Below are 14,886 nucleotides of genomic sequence, written 5' to 3'. Positions count from 1 at the left end.
TGTCACTGCTTCCACCCTTTCCCCTTCTATTTGCTATGAAGTGATGGGACAGGATGCCATGATCTTAGTTTTTTTAATATTGAGTTTTAAGCCGGCCTTTCACTCTCCTCTTTCACCCTTATCAAGAGGTTCTTTAGTTCCTCTTTGCTTTCTGCCACTAGAGTGGTATCATCTGCATATCTGAGGTTGTTTATGTTTCTCCTGGCAATCTTGATTCCAGCTTGTAACTCATCCATCTCAGCATTTCGCATGATGTGCTCTGCATGTAAGTTAAATAAACGGGAACTATAAACAGCCTTGCTGTACTCCTTTCTCAATCTTGAACCAGTCAGTTGTTCCATACAGGGTTCTAACTTGCTTCTTGATCAGCATACAGGTTTCTCAGGAGACAGGTAAGATGGTCTTGATATTACCATCTTTAAGGGTTTCTCACAGTTTGTTATGGTTCACACAGTCAAAGGCTTTAACATAAATTAGTGAAACAGAAGTAAGTAAAATTCCCTTGCTTTCTCTTTGATCCAGCAAATGTTGGCAACTTGATCTCTGGTTCCTCTGCCTTTTCTAAACCCAGTTTGTACATCTGGAAGTTCTCCATTCATGAACTGCTGAAGCCTAGCTTGAAGAATTTTGAACATAACCTTATTAGTATCTGAAATGAGCACGATTGTATGATGTTTGAACCTTCTTTAGTACTGCCGCTAGTTTGAAGAAGAAAAAAAAAAAGAAAATTCCAGCACGTTGCAATTCTGCCCACCCCCAGAAGAGGGAAGCATTGCACCACTTAATAACCCTGCAAGAATGAAGACCAAGCTCCTTATTTCAGCCCCTGCCCCTTCTGGAAGCTTAAAGCTACTGCTTTTGATCATCCTACTGATAATCTTTACCTTTGGGATCCAAATTATTTCCTCCCTTCTTCCATCCCAAGGTCATATTTTTTATTTCTATTAAGAGTGACCAAAGCCATGTACTAACAGTGAGAAAGGAAAAACCTCAAAAACTAGTGCACAGGGAGCCTAAGATGGTAACAGCAGATTCATCCTCCTGCCACGGAGCCCAGCAGGAAGAAAGTTGCAGTGTGTCTCTGTGTGAGGCAGCAGCATGTAAAATTATTTGAGGAAGATTCCTAAAAGATGAGCTAGTGCTCAAAAACGTGCACCCCAGGTGTGTGCAAAAATCGGCCCCGTCGAGCCCACCGATGCCCAGCGAAGGCCCCACCGGGTGTGGGGGAGGTCGCCCCCGCACATAGGACACTCATTCAGTGTGCTGTGTAGCCACTGTCTTCGTCTGCCCAGTAAAAAGTAACCATATGCTTTTCTCCTTCTGTTTTAAAACTGTGTTGTATCTTTTGTGTGATGAGGTTAAAATCCAGGTGCCACCCCAGATTGGATGGAAGGCACAGATGGCTTCAAACATTCATGTCTTCCTCCCTCCATCCTGCTGTCCGTCTGTCTGTTCATTTGTATTTGTTCATCCATCATCCGTGTTCTGAACATATTTAAAGAACCTGTCGTCCATTGAATGAGTGCTAAGCGCTGAGAGAGATGAGAGGACAAGACCATAGTCCTTGTCACGACAGGGGTAGGGCGGCGGTACATGGGTATTTATGTTGTAACCAGTACACAGCCTGGGCATTCTCTTCATGGCCGAGCGTGCTGGACATGGCAGGATCCGAAGGAGAGTCCAGAGCTGCGTGCTCTGGACGCAGGGGAGACAGGGACACTCACCAGAGAAGGGGGTGCCTGAGCTCAGTGGTGAAGGGCGGGTCCGGGTTACCCCAGGAACTCAGGCTGAGATGGGCATTCCTGCTGAGTCCTAGGGAGCATGGCCGGTTCTGGGGACAGCCAGTGTCCCTGGGGCCTCTATGAGGACCAGGGGCATTTAGGTGTGAAGACAGAGGCCCAGAGGGTAGACACGGCTGGTAGCAGAGAGCGCTGCAGACTCGGTCTGTGGGTAGAGGCCCTTGAGCTTCCTGAGGAAAACGCAGGTCTGGGGTCTGGGGCATCCAAACCTCAACCTGCCTGGATACAGGTCGTGTGGCCCAAGGGCACCAGGCTCCTCATGGTTCTGTGTTCTGTGTTCCTGAGAAGTGGGAACCACAGACACCGTTGCTCCCCCTTAAAGGTGCTTCTGGGTTAAAATGCAGCCTGAGACCCAAGTGCACTGTATTTTCAGATCATTTTTCGTATCACTCACATTGTCTGGGAATCTTCCTGGGACGTGGTACAGAAGGATGTCATTCTGCCAGTGGTGACATTGCTGGTGGAATGTCTGAGAGGTGGAAGGAAGTCAATTTTGTGACTCAAAGAGCTTATTGTTAAGATAGCTTTTGGAGCCAGAACAATGGGGTGACTATTTTTCTGCATGTACATCTTCCAAATTAACATGGTACCATGATGGACAGGCCCTGTTGACACTGAGTAACTTGACTAATTTCCATTTAATGTTAATTATATTGGGTCTTTTACACTGTAGCAGATACCCCCCCACACACATACACACACACCCCACCAAACTCACATGTGCACACACACATACATACACATGCTCATAACAGGATTAAAACACGGAGACCGGGGGTCCTTTTTTCCTAGCTGACCTCATCTCTTTCTCAGTCATCTTCTTTGTTCCGCTCCATCCCTCTGAGTCCCCTGGAGAATTTCCTTTAAACCGCGTCTGTCCACCCAGCTGCTGTGACGGGCTGCCCAGTGCGCAGATCAGGGTCCTGTACGGAGGCCTTCTTCCTCTGTCCCAGGGTTCATCTGCATTAGCCTCACGTGTGAAGCGACATTCTGTTAATTAACAAAGCCAGCACCCTGCGCCTCCATCACTGCTTGGCCTCTCTGAGGTTATTGGGTCTTTGAGTTGTTTGTTGTTTGGTCACTAAAGTCGTGTCCAACTCCTTGCAACCCCATGGACTGCAGCACGCCAGGCTTCCTTGTTCTTCACTATCTCAGATCCATGTCCATTGAGTTGGTGATGCCATCTGTTGGGTCTTTGAGCCTCTAAAAAGCCACTCCGTGTAAGTGAGCTTAAAGACCCCGATGGTTCGTATGCTGACAGATGTGTTGTGCTGGGGGTGATGTTGGCAGAGAACATCAGTCCATCTCCTCGTTCAAATGTTCCTCCCTGCGCTTTATAAGAGTGAGATATGAACACGTGCTCTCAGCAGAGGTCTCCACAAATTGAATGTGGAGTAGCTCTTTCTTATGTGCTTCAAAACTGTGCAACAGTTTCAAATCTGAAATAATTTCAGTTCAAGGGTCAAACCTTTGCTTGTCCTCTTGAGAGAAAACATCTTCAATTCACTATTCAACCAATAAGGGTATGACTAACACTGCTTTTTTTTAAAAAAAATAGACACTATAAATAAATTATAATCCACCCATATGTAAAGTACTCAGTAGATGTTGAAAATGAAATAGATCTGGGGATTCCCTGGTGGTCCAGTGGTTGGACTCAGTACTTTCACTGCCAGGGCCTGGGTTTAGTCCCTGGTCGAGGAGCTAAGATCCCGCAGGCGATGCTGTGCAACCAAAAGGAAAACGGAAACAGATCTGTGTGGACTCGTCGTAACTACCTCATCAGAGGGGAATAGGCCTGGGAAGACAGGGGGAGGGGCGTTTGAATTTGAACAAAAGGGGTAATCATGTATAATTTGCATGATTTAAAAATATTTAAAAGAATTTTAGCAAGCACTGTATAAAAGTTAAGGAATGAATTATCTTCTTGAATAAAACCCCAGCGTAGACCTCTTTGTGACATCCTGAACTTTTCATTACTCCGGGCTTAGCATAACTGACCTTGTGTATGTGTGCGTGTCAGTCGCTTTAGTCATGTCTGACTCTGCAGCCTTATGGGCTCTAGCCCACCAGGCTCCTCTGTCCATGGGATTTTCCAGGCAAGAATACTGGAGTGGGTTGTCAGGTCCTCTTCCTGGGGGTCTCCCCGACCCAGGGATCAAATCTGGACCTCCTGCATTTCAGGCGGATTCTTTTCCGCTGAGGCACCAGGGAAGCCCAACTGACCTTTGTACATACCTTTAAAATTTACAAGTGTTTTCATGCAGTTGTTTCATTTAATCCTCCCAACAATGCTTTGAGGCAGGTTTTTATAATCCCCATTTTACAGATGAGCAGACTGATGTTCAGAGTAAAGAAGTGACTTGCCTTGGGCTCATTGAGAAGCAGCATAGAGATTCCGATCCAGGACTTCCAGATGTGAGACCTGGTGTTCATTTCACTTCCCCACGTTGGAAAGTAGTTAATCTCCACTTATTTGACCTCGTTTTCTTAGCGTTTATGTGTAAGGAACCGTTTGTGCAAGTCGAGTTGACAAGCGGTCAGCCTGTTTTCACAAAGAGCATTTACCTGTACTCATCCGCAGGTAAGGTTTGTACTGCTCTCTCTGGATGCGTCCAGGGCCCACCCCACCAGTTTTCTGCTCCTGTTTTCTTTCCTCAGAGAGCCTTTTCATAAACTGCTGGCCCAAGGCCTTATCAAGGGGCAGACATTCCGCCTACCGTCTGGACAGTATCTACGGCGAGAGGAAGTAGATCTCACAGGTGAGAATGGCCCATCTGGGTTGCTCTTGGAGCCAAGGAATACTTAGCTAGGAGGAACAGAAATCCACACAAAGGCGGGTTTCACCCAAGGACATCGGGAGTCGTCCAAGCCCAGCTGCAGGGAGGGGCAGCGTGTAGGAGCCGCGCCCGCTGCTGCCTCCTCTGTTGTTCTTGAGCCTCTAGTTCCACTTCCTGCCCCGCTCCGTTCTCCTGCCCCGTTCCCCTTCCCCTGCCAGACTTGGACCCCGCCCTCCCTAATTTCAGTGCGCACAGTGACCTTGGGCAGAGGCCTCACCTCCTTAGGACCCCTGGCTCCAGTGCCCAGCAGCGCCGAGACAGACTGGCCATCTCTTAGCCAGTTGCGGAGAAGGAGACAACCTTGTCAGGGGTCCTCCTGGTCCCAGCCGCTGGAGCTTGGCTGCAAGGCCACCTCATCCACACACGGCCAGGGAAGGCCTCCTCCGTCAGCACCATCCAGACAGATAGTGTGAAGCGGGGAGGAGAGAAGGAACAGGGCTTCACAGCAGGACCCACGGGTAACGTGAGCCCAGCGAGCTAACCCCATGCGTGGACCCCGCTCTGGGGGTGAGCTCACGTTCTGGTGACTTCACATGGACGGGGACCTCCCTCCGGGTGAAGTGACCTCAGACATGCTCTGCTGCTCCAAGACCCCGGCTGGTCAACTGCCAGCTGCCAGAGGAGGCCCTGAATCCATAGAGAAAAGAGCAGTATGCAGGTCCTCCTTACCCTTTTTTCCTGTCTTTTTGTATGTAAGTGATTTACTTTTTAAAAAGAGAGCCATTGCTTTGTCTTGTTTTGTGACCGAGAAAAAGCTGGCAAGTGTACCACCTGTTCATGAAAGGCAGATTTGTGGTGGGAGGTTGGCCTCATTTATTTGAAAACCAAAACACGGTTACAATGTCTAAAGGGAGAGAACACGTCACACTAAGTGAATTAGTGGGATTCTTCAAGTGGACACGTTGAACATCTCCCTCAGTATTTCCAGATTGGATATGCTGTGATAGAACCAGTTTGGCGTCCCCTCCTACCGACACGTCCTTCTGGTTTGCAGGTTCCGATCCCGTTCACGCAAACACGAGGGAGAAGCTCGAGGTGAGCTGGGAGAAGATGAGCAAATCCAAGCACAACGGCGTGGAGCCTGAGGATGTGGTGGAGCAGTACGGCATCGACACCGTCCGGCTCTACATCCTCTTCGCCGCCCCTCCGGAGAAGGATATCTTGTGGGATGTGAAGAGTAAGTCAGCCTTCCCTCCCAGCCTGCCGCCTCCGTGATCCGCCTCCGCGCCCAGGGAGTCCAGGGAAGGGAGTGTCTTTGCTGAGACTGTAGGGGAGGGTCCTAGGGGTCCTACTGTGGAGCAGGTAGCAGTTTGCCCGATGTCCTGTGCCATTCCTAGGCCAGCGTGGTCAGACGTAATGAGCCCCAGACCTCCGAGAGAGCGCGCTGTGGCTGCAGACCCCTGGTCCTCACTGCAGCCTTGCTGACCCAGCCCCCAGGGTGGGGCTGGGAGCCTGCCTTCAGCATAGACTGGGTGTTCTCCGGCAGATTCTACGAGGATCCCACTTTGAGAACATTTCCTTGAGCCAGGCTGGTTTTTGTGGTACGTCTGGGCCCATTGCGGTCCACAGAGGCCAGTCCCCTCTTGGTGTAACCCAAAAGGTTTTTTTTCTGGAACGGCGTCATTGCCCTTTACCAGGCCAGAGAACCCCACGTGGGGCCTGGCCCTGATGTTACCTGTGACCTCTGCAGTCACCCACAGCAGCCTCCAGAGCCCCACGGTCGGGGTGTTGGGGGGTGTGGGTGGGGGGCGTGGCGATTTCTCCCTCCAGAGTTGTTTAGATCTAAAACTGGGTTGGCAAGATCCTTTGGAGGAGGAAATGGCAACCCACGCCAGTATTCTTGCCTGGGGAATCCAGTGGAGAGAGGAGCCTGGTGGGCTACAGTCCACGGGGTCACAGAGAGTCACACACGACTGAGCATGCGCGCATGCTGAAACGCGTGAAACACACGAAACTGGCTTGTGTTGAGACACCTGAGGCTGCGTAGCAGGGTGGCTCTGAACGCAGCGTGGGGACCAGCGCTGCCTCTGTGTACTGCCTGTCCTCGTGAGAGGGCAGCCTGCATGTAACTCAGCCCTGTCTCCACGCACACTGCTGGTTCCAAGGACGTTTTCATCACAGCAGGTTTTCCTAACCAAGGAGGTGACGCCCTCACGCACATCCTGGCCCAAACTTCTAAGCTCCTTTTGGGCCAGTGACAGTTGCTGGGAACCCTTTGAGTAAGACCCGGCGTCCTGTACTCAGAATACCTGTGGCCCTAAGAAGAAATGACTGAGTCAGTCCTGGTCTGAGGTCCCAGGCACCGGCAGCCAGGGAGGACCCTTCTCCCCGCCCTCGGGGAGATCCCATGAAGCATCTCCTCCTTCACAGGCGCTTTGTTGCTTAGGTGTGACCAAGCCAGTCTTCCTCACATGTCTCTCCTCTCTCTCGTTCACTAACGTCACACGCAGCTGACGCGCTCCCTGGGGTGCTGAGATGGCAGCAGCGTCTGTGGTCCTTGGTGACGCGATTTATCGAGGCCAGGACGTCTGGGAAGGCGCCCAGGCCTCAGCTGTTGAGCGACAAGGAGAAAGCCGAGGCCAGGAGGCTGTGGGAGTATAAGAACTCTGTCATCTCTCAGGTCAGAACCCTTCCCGGAACACTGGTTGATTCTGTGACTGAGCCCTCGTGATCTGTGTGGCCTGCCTGCCCTGGGGTGGGCACACTGGGTCTTCCTCCTGTCTTATTATGGTGGCCCCACTTACCTTGATTATTTGATCCTCCTGCTTTGGGTGTTTCCCCAAGGTGGAGCAACAGTTCAGTTCAGTTGCTCAGTCGTGTCCGACTCTTTGCGACCCCATGAACCGCAGCACTCCAGGCCTCCCTGTCCATCACCAACTCCCGGAATTCACCCAAACCTATGTCCATGGAGTTGGTGATGCCATCCAACCATCTCATCATCTGTCATCCCTTTCTCCTCCTGCCCTCAATCTTTCCCAGCATCAGGGTCTTTTCCAGTGAGTCAGCTCTTCACATCAGATGGCCAGAATATTGGAGTTTCAGCTTCAACATCAGGCCTTCCAATGAACACCCAGGACTGATCTCCTTTAGGATGGACTGGTTGGATCTCCTTGCAGTCCAAGGGACTCTCAAGAGTCTTCTCCAACACCACAGTTCAAAAGTGTCAATTCTTCTGTGCTTAGCTTTCTTTATAGTCCAACTCTCACATCCATACATGACCTCTGGAAAAACCATAGCCTTGGCTAGACGAATTTTTGTTGTTAAAGTAATGTCTCTGCTTTTTAATATGCTATCTAGGTTGGTCATAACTTTCCTTCCAAGGAGTAAGCATCTTAATTTCATGGCTGCAATCACCATCTGCAGTGATTTTGGAGCCCAAAAAAATAAAGTCAGCCACTGTTTCAACTGTTTCCCCATCATTTGCCATGAAGTGATGGGACCAGATGAAATGATCTTAGTTTTCTGAATGTTGAGCTTTAAGCCAACTTTTTCACTCTCCTCTTTCACTTGCATCAAGAGGCTTTTTAGTTCCTCTTCACTCTCTGCCATAAGGGTGGTGTCATCTGCATATCTGAGGTTATTGACATTTCCCCCGGCAATCTTGATTCCAGCTTGTGCTTCCTCCAGCCTAGTGTTTCTCATGATGTACTCTGCGTATAAGTTAAATAAGCAGGGTGACAATGTACAGCCTTGACGTACTCCTTTCCCTATTTGGAACCAGTTTGTTCCATGTCCAGTTCTAACTGTTGCTTCCTGACCTGCATGTAGATTTCTCAAGAGGCAGTTCAGGTGGTCTAGTATGCCCATCTCTTTCAGAACTTTCCACAGTTTATTGTGATCCACACAGTCAAAGGCTTTCGCATAGTCAATAAAGCAGAAATAGATGTTTTTCTGGAACTCTCTTGCTTTTTCGATGATCCAGCAGATGTTGCCAATTTGATCTCTGGTTCCTCTGCCTTTTCTAAAACCAGCTTGAACATCTGGAAGTTCACGGTTCACATATTGCTGAAGCCTGGCTTGGAGAATTTTAAGCATTGCTTTACTAGCGTGGGAGAACGCAACAGTGCATGCATTCTAAGGGAAAGAGATGCTCTTGGGAAATGGCTCCCTCTAGTGATGTCTCCCATTTGTCCATCCCAGATCTGAGGAAGCTGCCCACTTTCCATGTTTCCATATTTATCACATCCTGGGGCTTTCCTGGTGGTTCAGACAGTAAAGAATCTGCCTGCAATGCGGGAGACCCAGGTTCAATCCCTGGGTGGAAAGATCCCCTGGAGAAGGGAATGCCTGCCCACTCCAGTATTCTTGACTGGAGAATCCCATGAACAGAGAAGCCTGGCGGCTACAGTCCGTGAGGTTGTAAAGAGTTGGACATGACCGAGCAACTGACGCTTTCACTTTCAGATAGAGAATCAAGTTTAATGTCATACCAATGACACACTATATATATTATAAAAACAGAAATAGAATTTTAGAGTTGAAAGGGGTTGAAAAGACTCTGTTCTTTAGTCTCCTCATCTTTAGCCGCCTCCTCATCCCTTCTGTGGGCAGAACTGAGGCACAGACGGTTAAATGCCCTGTGAAAGTCACACAGCCCATGAGGAACTGAGCAGAGAGTTCCCTGATACTCAGCATAGCGGAGACTTTTCCACTCAGAAACTTTGTTACACAGTATTTGTGTAAGATATTGTGGAATGAATTTTGCAAATAAATCAATGGTTTATTTTATCTTCTTAGAGAATAGCATAGTAGTGTCTAAATCATTTTTAAAGATTCTTCATTGATAACATCCCTTTAAATTTTTCATCTGGAAGTCTGCTATAATATGACATTTACCTCTTTAAGAACTTTGTGAAAAAATGTCATATGTCTTTGAAAGAAAGCACTTAGGAAATCTGAAGCCACTTTTGAATGGGTACTAAATACCCCCAAATTCTCCTTAGGCTGAATGTTTTTTTTTTTTTAAGATATGCTGATTCAAACTTGGAAAGTCAGTCAAGGTCACTTCTCTAGACTCCGGTGACTGAGGACGTTGAAAAGAAGCTGAGCTTTTCTCTGGTTTGTGTAGACTGCAGCGGCCCCGGATCCAGCATGGTCTCATTTAGTGACACTTCTTCAGCTTTATTTCCATCCTGTCTACCATGCTGTAGAGAAGCAGAGCTCATGAAATTGGCTTTAGTCATCTGAGTGCTGCTTGAATGATTATCTGCATATCACATATTTTCTCTTTGAATTTGGCAAATTCTTCTCTTCTGTCAGATAATAGAATTGGGTTATTTCAACAAGTTGGAAACTCTTGACATCTTAAGAATGTGTTAGTTTTCTGTATCCTTGCCCATGGTCAAAATTGAAAAGCATGCCAATAGGAAAAAGCTGACAAGTAGTATTTGTGTTCTTGTGTTGACTCTATATTTGAAAATGTAAAACTCGCCTTATCCCCATGTACCAGTAATCTTCATTGTGAATTAAGGTCATGCGACCATGGGGAAGTGACATCCTTTATCCCATCTCCTGTTTGCTGTTTGGTCATCAGTGGGTCCCGCCTCCTCTTCAGATAATGATCAGTGTTTTCTTAGGCACCTGCTGCAGGAACCAACACTGTTGCAGCTATAGAGGAAGAGGAGCAGTCTTGAGTGGCGGAAACAACATTGACTTTGACTTTAAAAATCTTTGTGCTGAAAAAAAAAATCTTTGTGCTGATAAAACATTATAGTGACTACTTGAGATAGTGAAAACAGTTATAAGTATCTTTTATGGCATGCAGTTAGTTCCACATTTTTTGGATAATTCAGTTTGTGTGTGTGTGTGTAAGCTTAACGGAACTTTGAACAAAGTGAATGATTCTGCTTTCACCAATAGGTGACTGCCCATTTCACTGAGGACTTCTCGCTGAACTCTGCGATTTCTCAGCTGATGGGACTCAGCAGTGCCCTCTCGGTAAGTGGCCCGTCTGTGCCCATTTGCTCCTGGCCAGGGGCAGGGTGGTGTGTGGCTTCCAGTCACGTGGTGAGGTGGCCTGCCGCTCCCAGAGGGCAGAGACCATGCCTTTCTGGACGTTTTATTTCTAAAGTGTGGTGTGCAGCAGGTGAACGGGTGTGACAAGTTTGACTGATCAGCCTCACCTCAGGAAGACGCTGAGTATTGGCAAGAACTGACAAAGAATAGGAGGACCCCTGAGATCCTTGAGAGAGGCAAGAGGACCCGAGTCCTGGGAGTTTCACAGTGCAGAAGCTTTGAGCAAGTCTCTGCATTTCCACTGGTCCTGCACGTACAGGAAACCGAGCCGAGCACAGTGGTTAAGAATTAGGACTGACCTGCGTTCTAATCTAGTCTCCATCTCTTGCGTAACCGTGTGTCCAGGCACAGGTGACTCTCCCTCTGTCATAGCCCTTAGCTGCTTCATCTGTCAAATGGGCTAACAGTCCTGCCCTCAGAAGGTGGGAAGACCCAAACCGGTTAGCATCAGCTCAAGGGTGTGGTTAAGTGTTCAGTCAACAGTGATGTATCTGCTCGGGGCTTTCCTGGCGGTCCAGTGGTTAGGGCCCTGTGCTTCCACTGCAGAGGGCCTCATGTGAGGTTCAGTCCCTCATAAGGAAACTAAGATCCTGCAAGTTGTGCGGCGCAGCCAAAAAAATAAAATAGAACAATGATACAACTGCTGTTGCTGCTCCAGCTATTTTTAATACTGTGATTAAACGGGAAAGTTCTTTGCCTAAAACAAAAGTGATGTGAAGAGAGTCTCTTCCCGCCTGCATGTCTCTGGACTTCAGGAACCTTCGTGGCCTCTCTCACCCAGGCTCCTCTTGCGTGCCTCGGCGCGCTCACACTGCTGTTCCCTTCTCTCCCGCAGCAAGCTTCGCAGAGAGTTGTTCTCCACAGCCCCGAGTTCGAGGATGCCCTGTGTGCCCTGATGGTGATGGCCGCCCCCATGGCCCCTCACATAACCTCAGAGCTCTGGGCAGGTAGGTGGCGTAGGCCTCACTTGACCTGTTACTACTGACCAGCGTGTGCTTCCGCCGCTTGTTGAGCCTTATTCGGGGCTCACGTCCTCAGCCATGGGGCCCAGTGTGTGGCAGCGGCCCTGGGGACCTCTCTGTGGAAATGCGAGCGAGGTGAGAAGGGGCCATGCGGGAGGACTTGATGGTGGTGCTGGGCCTGGCTCTCCAGACCCTGTGTCCAGAGGCCCCCTGTGACTTGTGAGGGTGTTTTAAAGGCGCTTGCAGGAGGCGGGCAGCCTAGGGACGCTGTGTTTACGTTATGCTTTTATCTGGGGGTCTCTGAGAAGCAGCATTCATTTCTTTTTCCTGGTTATTTTAGCTCTTCTCACTGGTTTATTCTTCTCAGTAGAACTCGGGTGTAATTTTGTTAAATTTTCCCAAAATCTCCTTGAGATATTTGACTGAGATTTTCTTAAGCCTGGAAGTAACCTAGGAAAGCTTCACATCTCTACCGCATCTAGGCTTCCATCCCCGAACACGGTCTGTCTCTCCATTTATTCAAGATTTCCCTCACACCTAGTCAAGTTCCTCATATGGATCCCACACATTTCTTAAGATTATTTTCAAATATTTCATCTTGCCATCAGCTCAGTTCAGTTCAATCGCTCAGTTGTGTCTGACTCTTTGCAACGCCATGGACCGCAGCATGCCAGGCCTCCCTGTCCATCACCAACTCCCGGAGCTTGCTCAGAACTCATGTCCATTGAGTCGGTGATGCCATCCAACCATCTCATCCTCTGTCGTCCCCTTCTTCTCCTGCTTTCACCTTTCCCAACATCTTGCCATAGTTCATTTTATTTTTTTTACTCTAACTGGAATCTTTTTTTTTCTCTTATAATTTTTGACTGGTAATATCTGGCGTATGATTTTTAGTATTTATGTACTTACTTGTAACCAGATTCCCTATCAATCACTCTTCCTTCATTTAGGGGTAGAATCCTCTTGGATTTTCTAGGAGTCTGTGACTAACAAGTAAGCATAAGTTTCCTCCTGTCTAACTGTTACGCTCTTGTGCCTGTTTACTTTCTTTAATATACTGCTTAGAAAACCGCATGTGATGTTAAAGAATACTGGTGACAGCAAGTCTCCTCGCATTTCCAAAGTTAAGTGGAACATGTTTCCCTGTGAGGTTTGCGGTTGGCTGTTGGTTTAGGGTAGATAGTCCCTGTCGTGTTAAGGAAGTGGCCAGCTAGCTTTGTTTACCAGAACTCACCTTAGGAAAGGGAGGTAGATTTTACTAAACGTCCATTCTTCAGTTGATTGTAGTCTTTGCTTTTAATTTTCCCCTTTGTCCTGATGATATGACTTATGTCCAGTTAATTGATTGCCTAACAGGCTATTGCGGGATAAATTTACCTTGGCCATGGGGTCGTACACCTTTAACATACTGTAACTCCTATTTGCTAGTGTTTGATTTAGGATTTTGCAGTTACTCTCCTAGGAGAAACCAGCTTTTCCTCACTGTGCCTTGTCAGCTTTGGAAATAAGGGTTTCACTGCCTTCACCAAGTGAATTGAGTTGCTTCTGTGCTTTAGAACATACCACATTGGACAAGAACGTCCCCCCGTTCTTTACTGAATAGACAGAATGCCCTAAAGGGAGGGTGGTATTAGGCCCTGCCAGGCTTCTGCCATATTACATTAGCTTATGCACCCTTTCATTATCTCCTTAGGCAGGAAACATGCCTATTTCATTTAGCATTGGTGATCACATTAAGTCTTTTAAGTAGCACACTGTTAATTCTTTCCTGCTCTTCCCTTCTTATAAAACAAAGCTTATCTAATTTGTAATAAATGTATTCACTCTCACCCTGGAATATACACATCTCTCCCTCTTATCATTTTCAGTCCCGCATTATCTGTCTGCCTTCTTCATTTCGTTTCTCCCACAAGGGACTGATGTAAATGGGGTTTTCAGAAATCCCCTCCGTGCATGTCCCTCCAGTCTCTGTGTTTTAGGGCCAGGATTCGGAGGGTGGCAGAGAGGGCCTGCTGTCTCCAGTGTCCTATCCCCACCCGGCAGGTCTTACCAGAGGTGTACACTGTGGGGATACCCTGCTGGTCTGTTTTTCAGTTGTGTGGCCGGCTCTCCTGAAGGACATACACTAAAGCAGTGTGATAGAAACTAGTCCGTTTCAGATTCAGCTCCATGTTTTTCCCCACATGTGACACCAGTGGGTTTTGTGAGCTGTATTAGAATAAGGAGTGGGTCTAGATTGAATAACGGGTCTCGTTCAGTCATTCCGTGAACATTCATTGAGCGTGTATTTTGTGCCAGACTCTGTTCTAGGCATTGGTGGGAAAGCTGGGGAGGGCATTCGGAGCAGCGGGCACTGCAGTCTGTGTCCATTCCCTTGAAAGGTCATCCCTCAAGCGTTTAAAGAAGCAGTGGGAAACCTTTGTCTCCTGGCTCTGCATGTGAGTGTGTGTGTGTGTCTCCTCGGAATGGGCAGCGGGGCCATGGCACAGTGAGGTGAGGAGTCCCCCATCCCAGGCACGGCACCCTGGCCGTTAGCTCGCAGCTCTTTGTCAGGCGCCTTCTGCGGACGGTGGGGACCTGACCCCTTCCGGCCACTCCCAACATCTGGTAAGGGCCAGTGTCGCAGGAGTGAGAGTCCTCTGCAAGCAGAAGCACTGTGCTGTGCGGGGACGTCATGACTGTCGTCCCACACTGTCAGTCACCCTCCTCTCAAGGCTCTGGGACTTTACTCTAAGTAGACATAGCTTTCAGGACTTCCCTGGTGGCCTAGTGGGTAAGACTGCACACCCCCATTGCAGGGGGTCCAGGCTCGGTCCCTGCTCAGGAAACTAGACCCCACACGACGCAGCTGAGAGTTCCCACGCCTCGGCTAAAGAAGCCACTTGCTGCAACGGCAACAACAAAAAATTCCGCACGCTGCAACTAAGACCCAGCGCAAATAAGTAAATAAAAAACGTAGCTTTCATACAGCTTCTGATTCCCCTGCTGCATCTTAGATAACCGCACAGTGACTGCAATGGGAGTACAGTCAGCGAGGGTGGGTTGTTCAGAAATTACCACTTCCCAGAGTTCCCCAGAAAAGCAGGTTTTCATGGAAGAGATTCTCCCCAAAGGACATCAGATGAGATCTGTCTTTTGAGGGCCGTTTGGGGTCCATGGGCAAAATAGCCATCGTGGCTCTGGATAAAAGAAAACCTTTAGAGAAACCCAAAGTACTTGATAGCCTAATAATGTCCTCTACCAACCATGTAAAGAGTCAGTGGAGACCTT

The 14,886-nt window shown here is 48.4% G+C and overlaps 1 protein-coding gene across 2 annotated transcripts in view; it reads left to right on the top strand.

Annotated features, from left to right (window-relative positions):
• LARS2 (leucyl-tRNA synthetase 2, mitochondrial) overlaps positions 1 to 14,886 on the top strand; it is a 143,574-nt gene that overhangs the window by 116,329 nt on the left and 12,359 nt on the right. The window contains exons 15-19 of one of the 2 annotated variants that reach the window (XM_061128831.1): positions 4,461 to 4,561; positions 5,634 to 5,816; positions 7,090 to 7,259; positions 10,499 to 10,576; positions 11,490 to 11,601. In XM_061128831.1, the coding sequence (XP_060984814.1) occupies positions 4,461 to 4,561; positions 5,634 to 5,816; positions 7,090 to 7,259; positions 10,499 to 10,576; positions 11,490 to 11,601 (644 nt within the window). The remainder of the gene's footprint in view (positions 1 to 4,460; positions 4,562 to 5,633; positions 5,817 to 7,089; positions 7,260 to 10,498; positions 10,577 to 11,489; positions 11,602 to 14,886) is intronic. The other variant, XM_061128832.1, reaches the window with a different exon arrangement.

This window comes from Dama dama, chromosome 24, assembly GCF_033118175.1.
Source record: "Dama dama isolate Ldn47 chromosome 24, ASM3311817v1, whole genome shotgun sequence".
Taxonomy (NCBI): domain Eukaryota; kingdom Metazoa; phylum Chordata; class Mammalia; order Artiodactyla; family Cervidae; genus Dama; species Dama dama.
The sequence above is the reverse complement of the archived record's forward strand: the minus strand, read 5'-3'. Positions and strand labels throughout refer to the sequence as shown.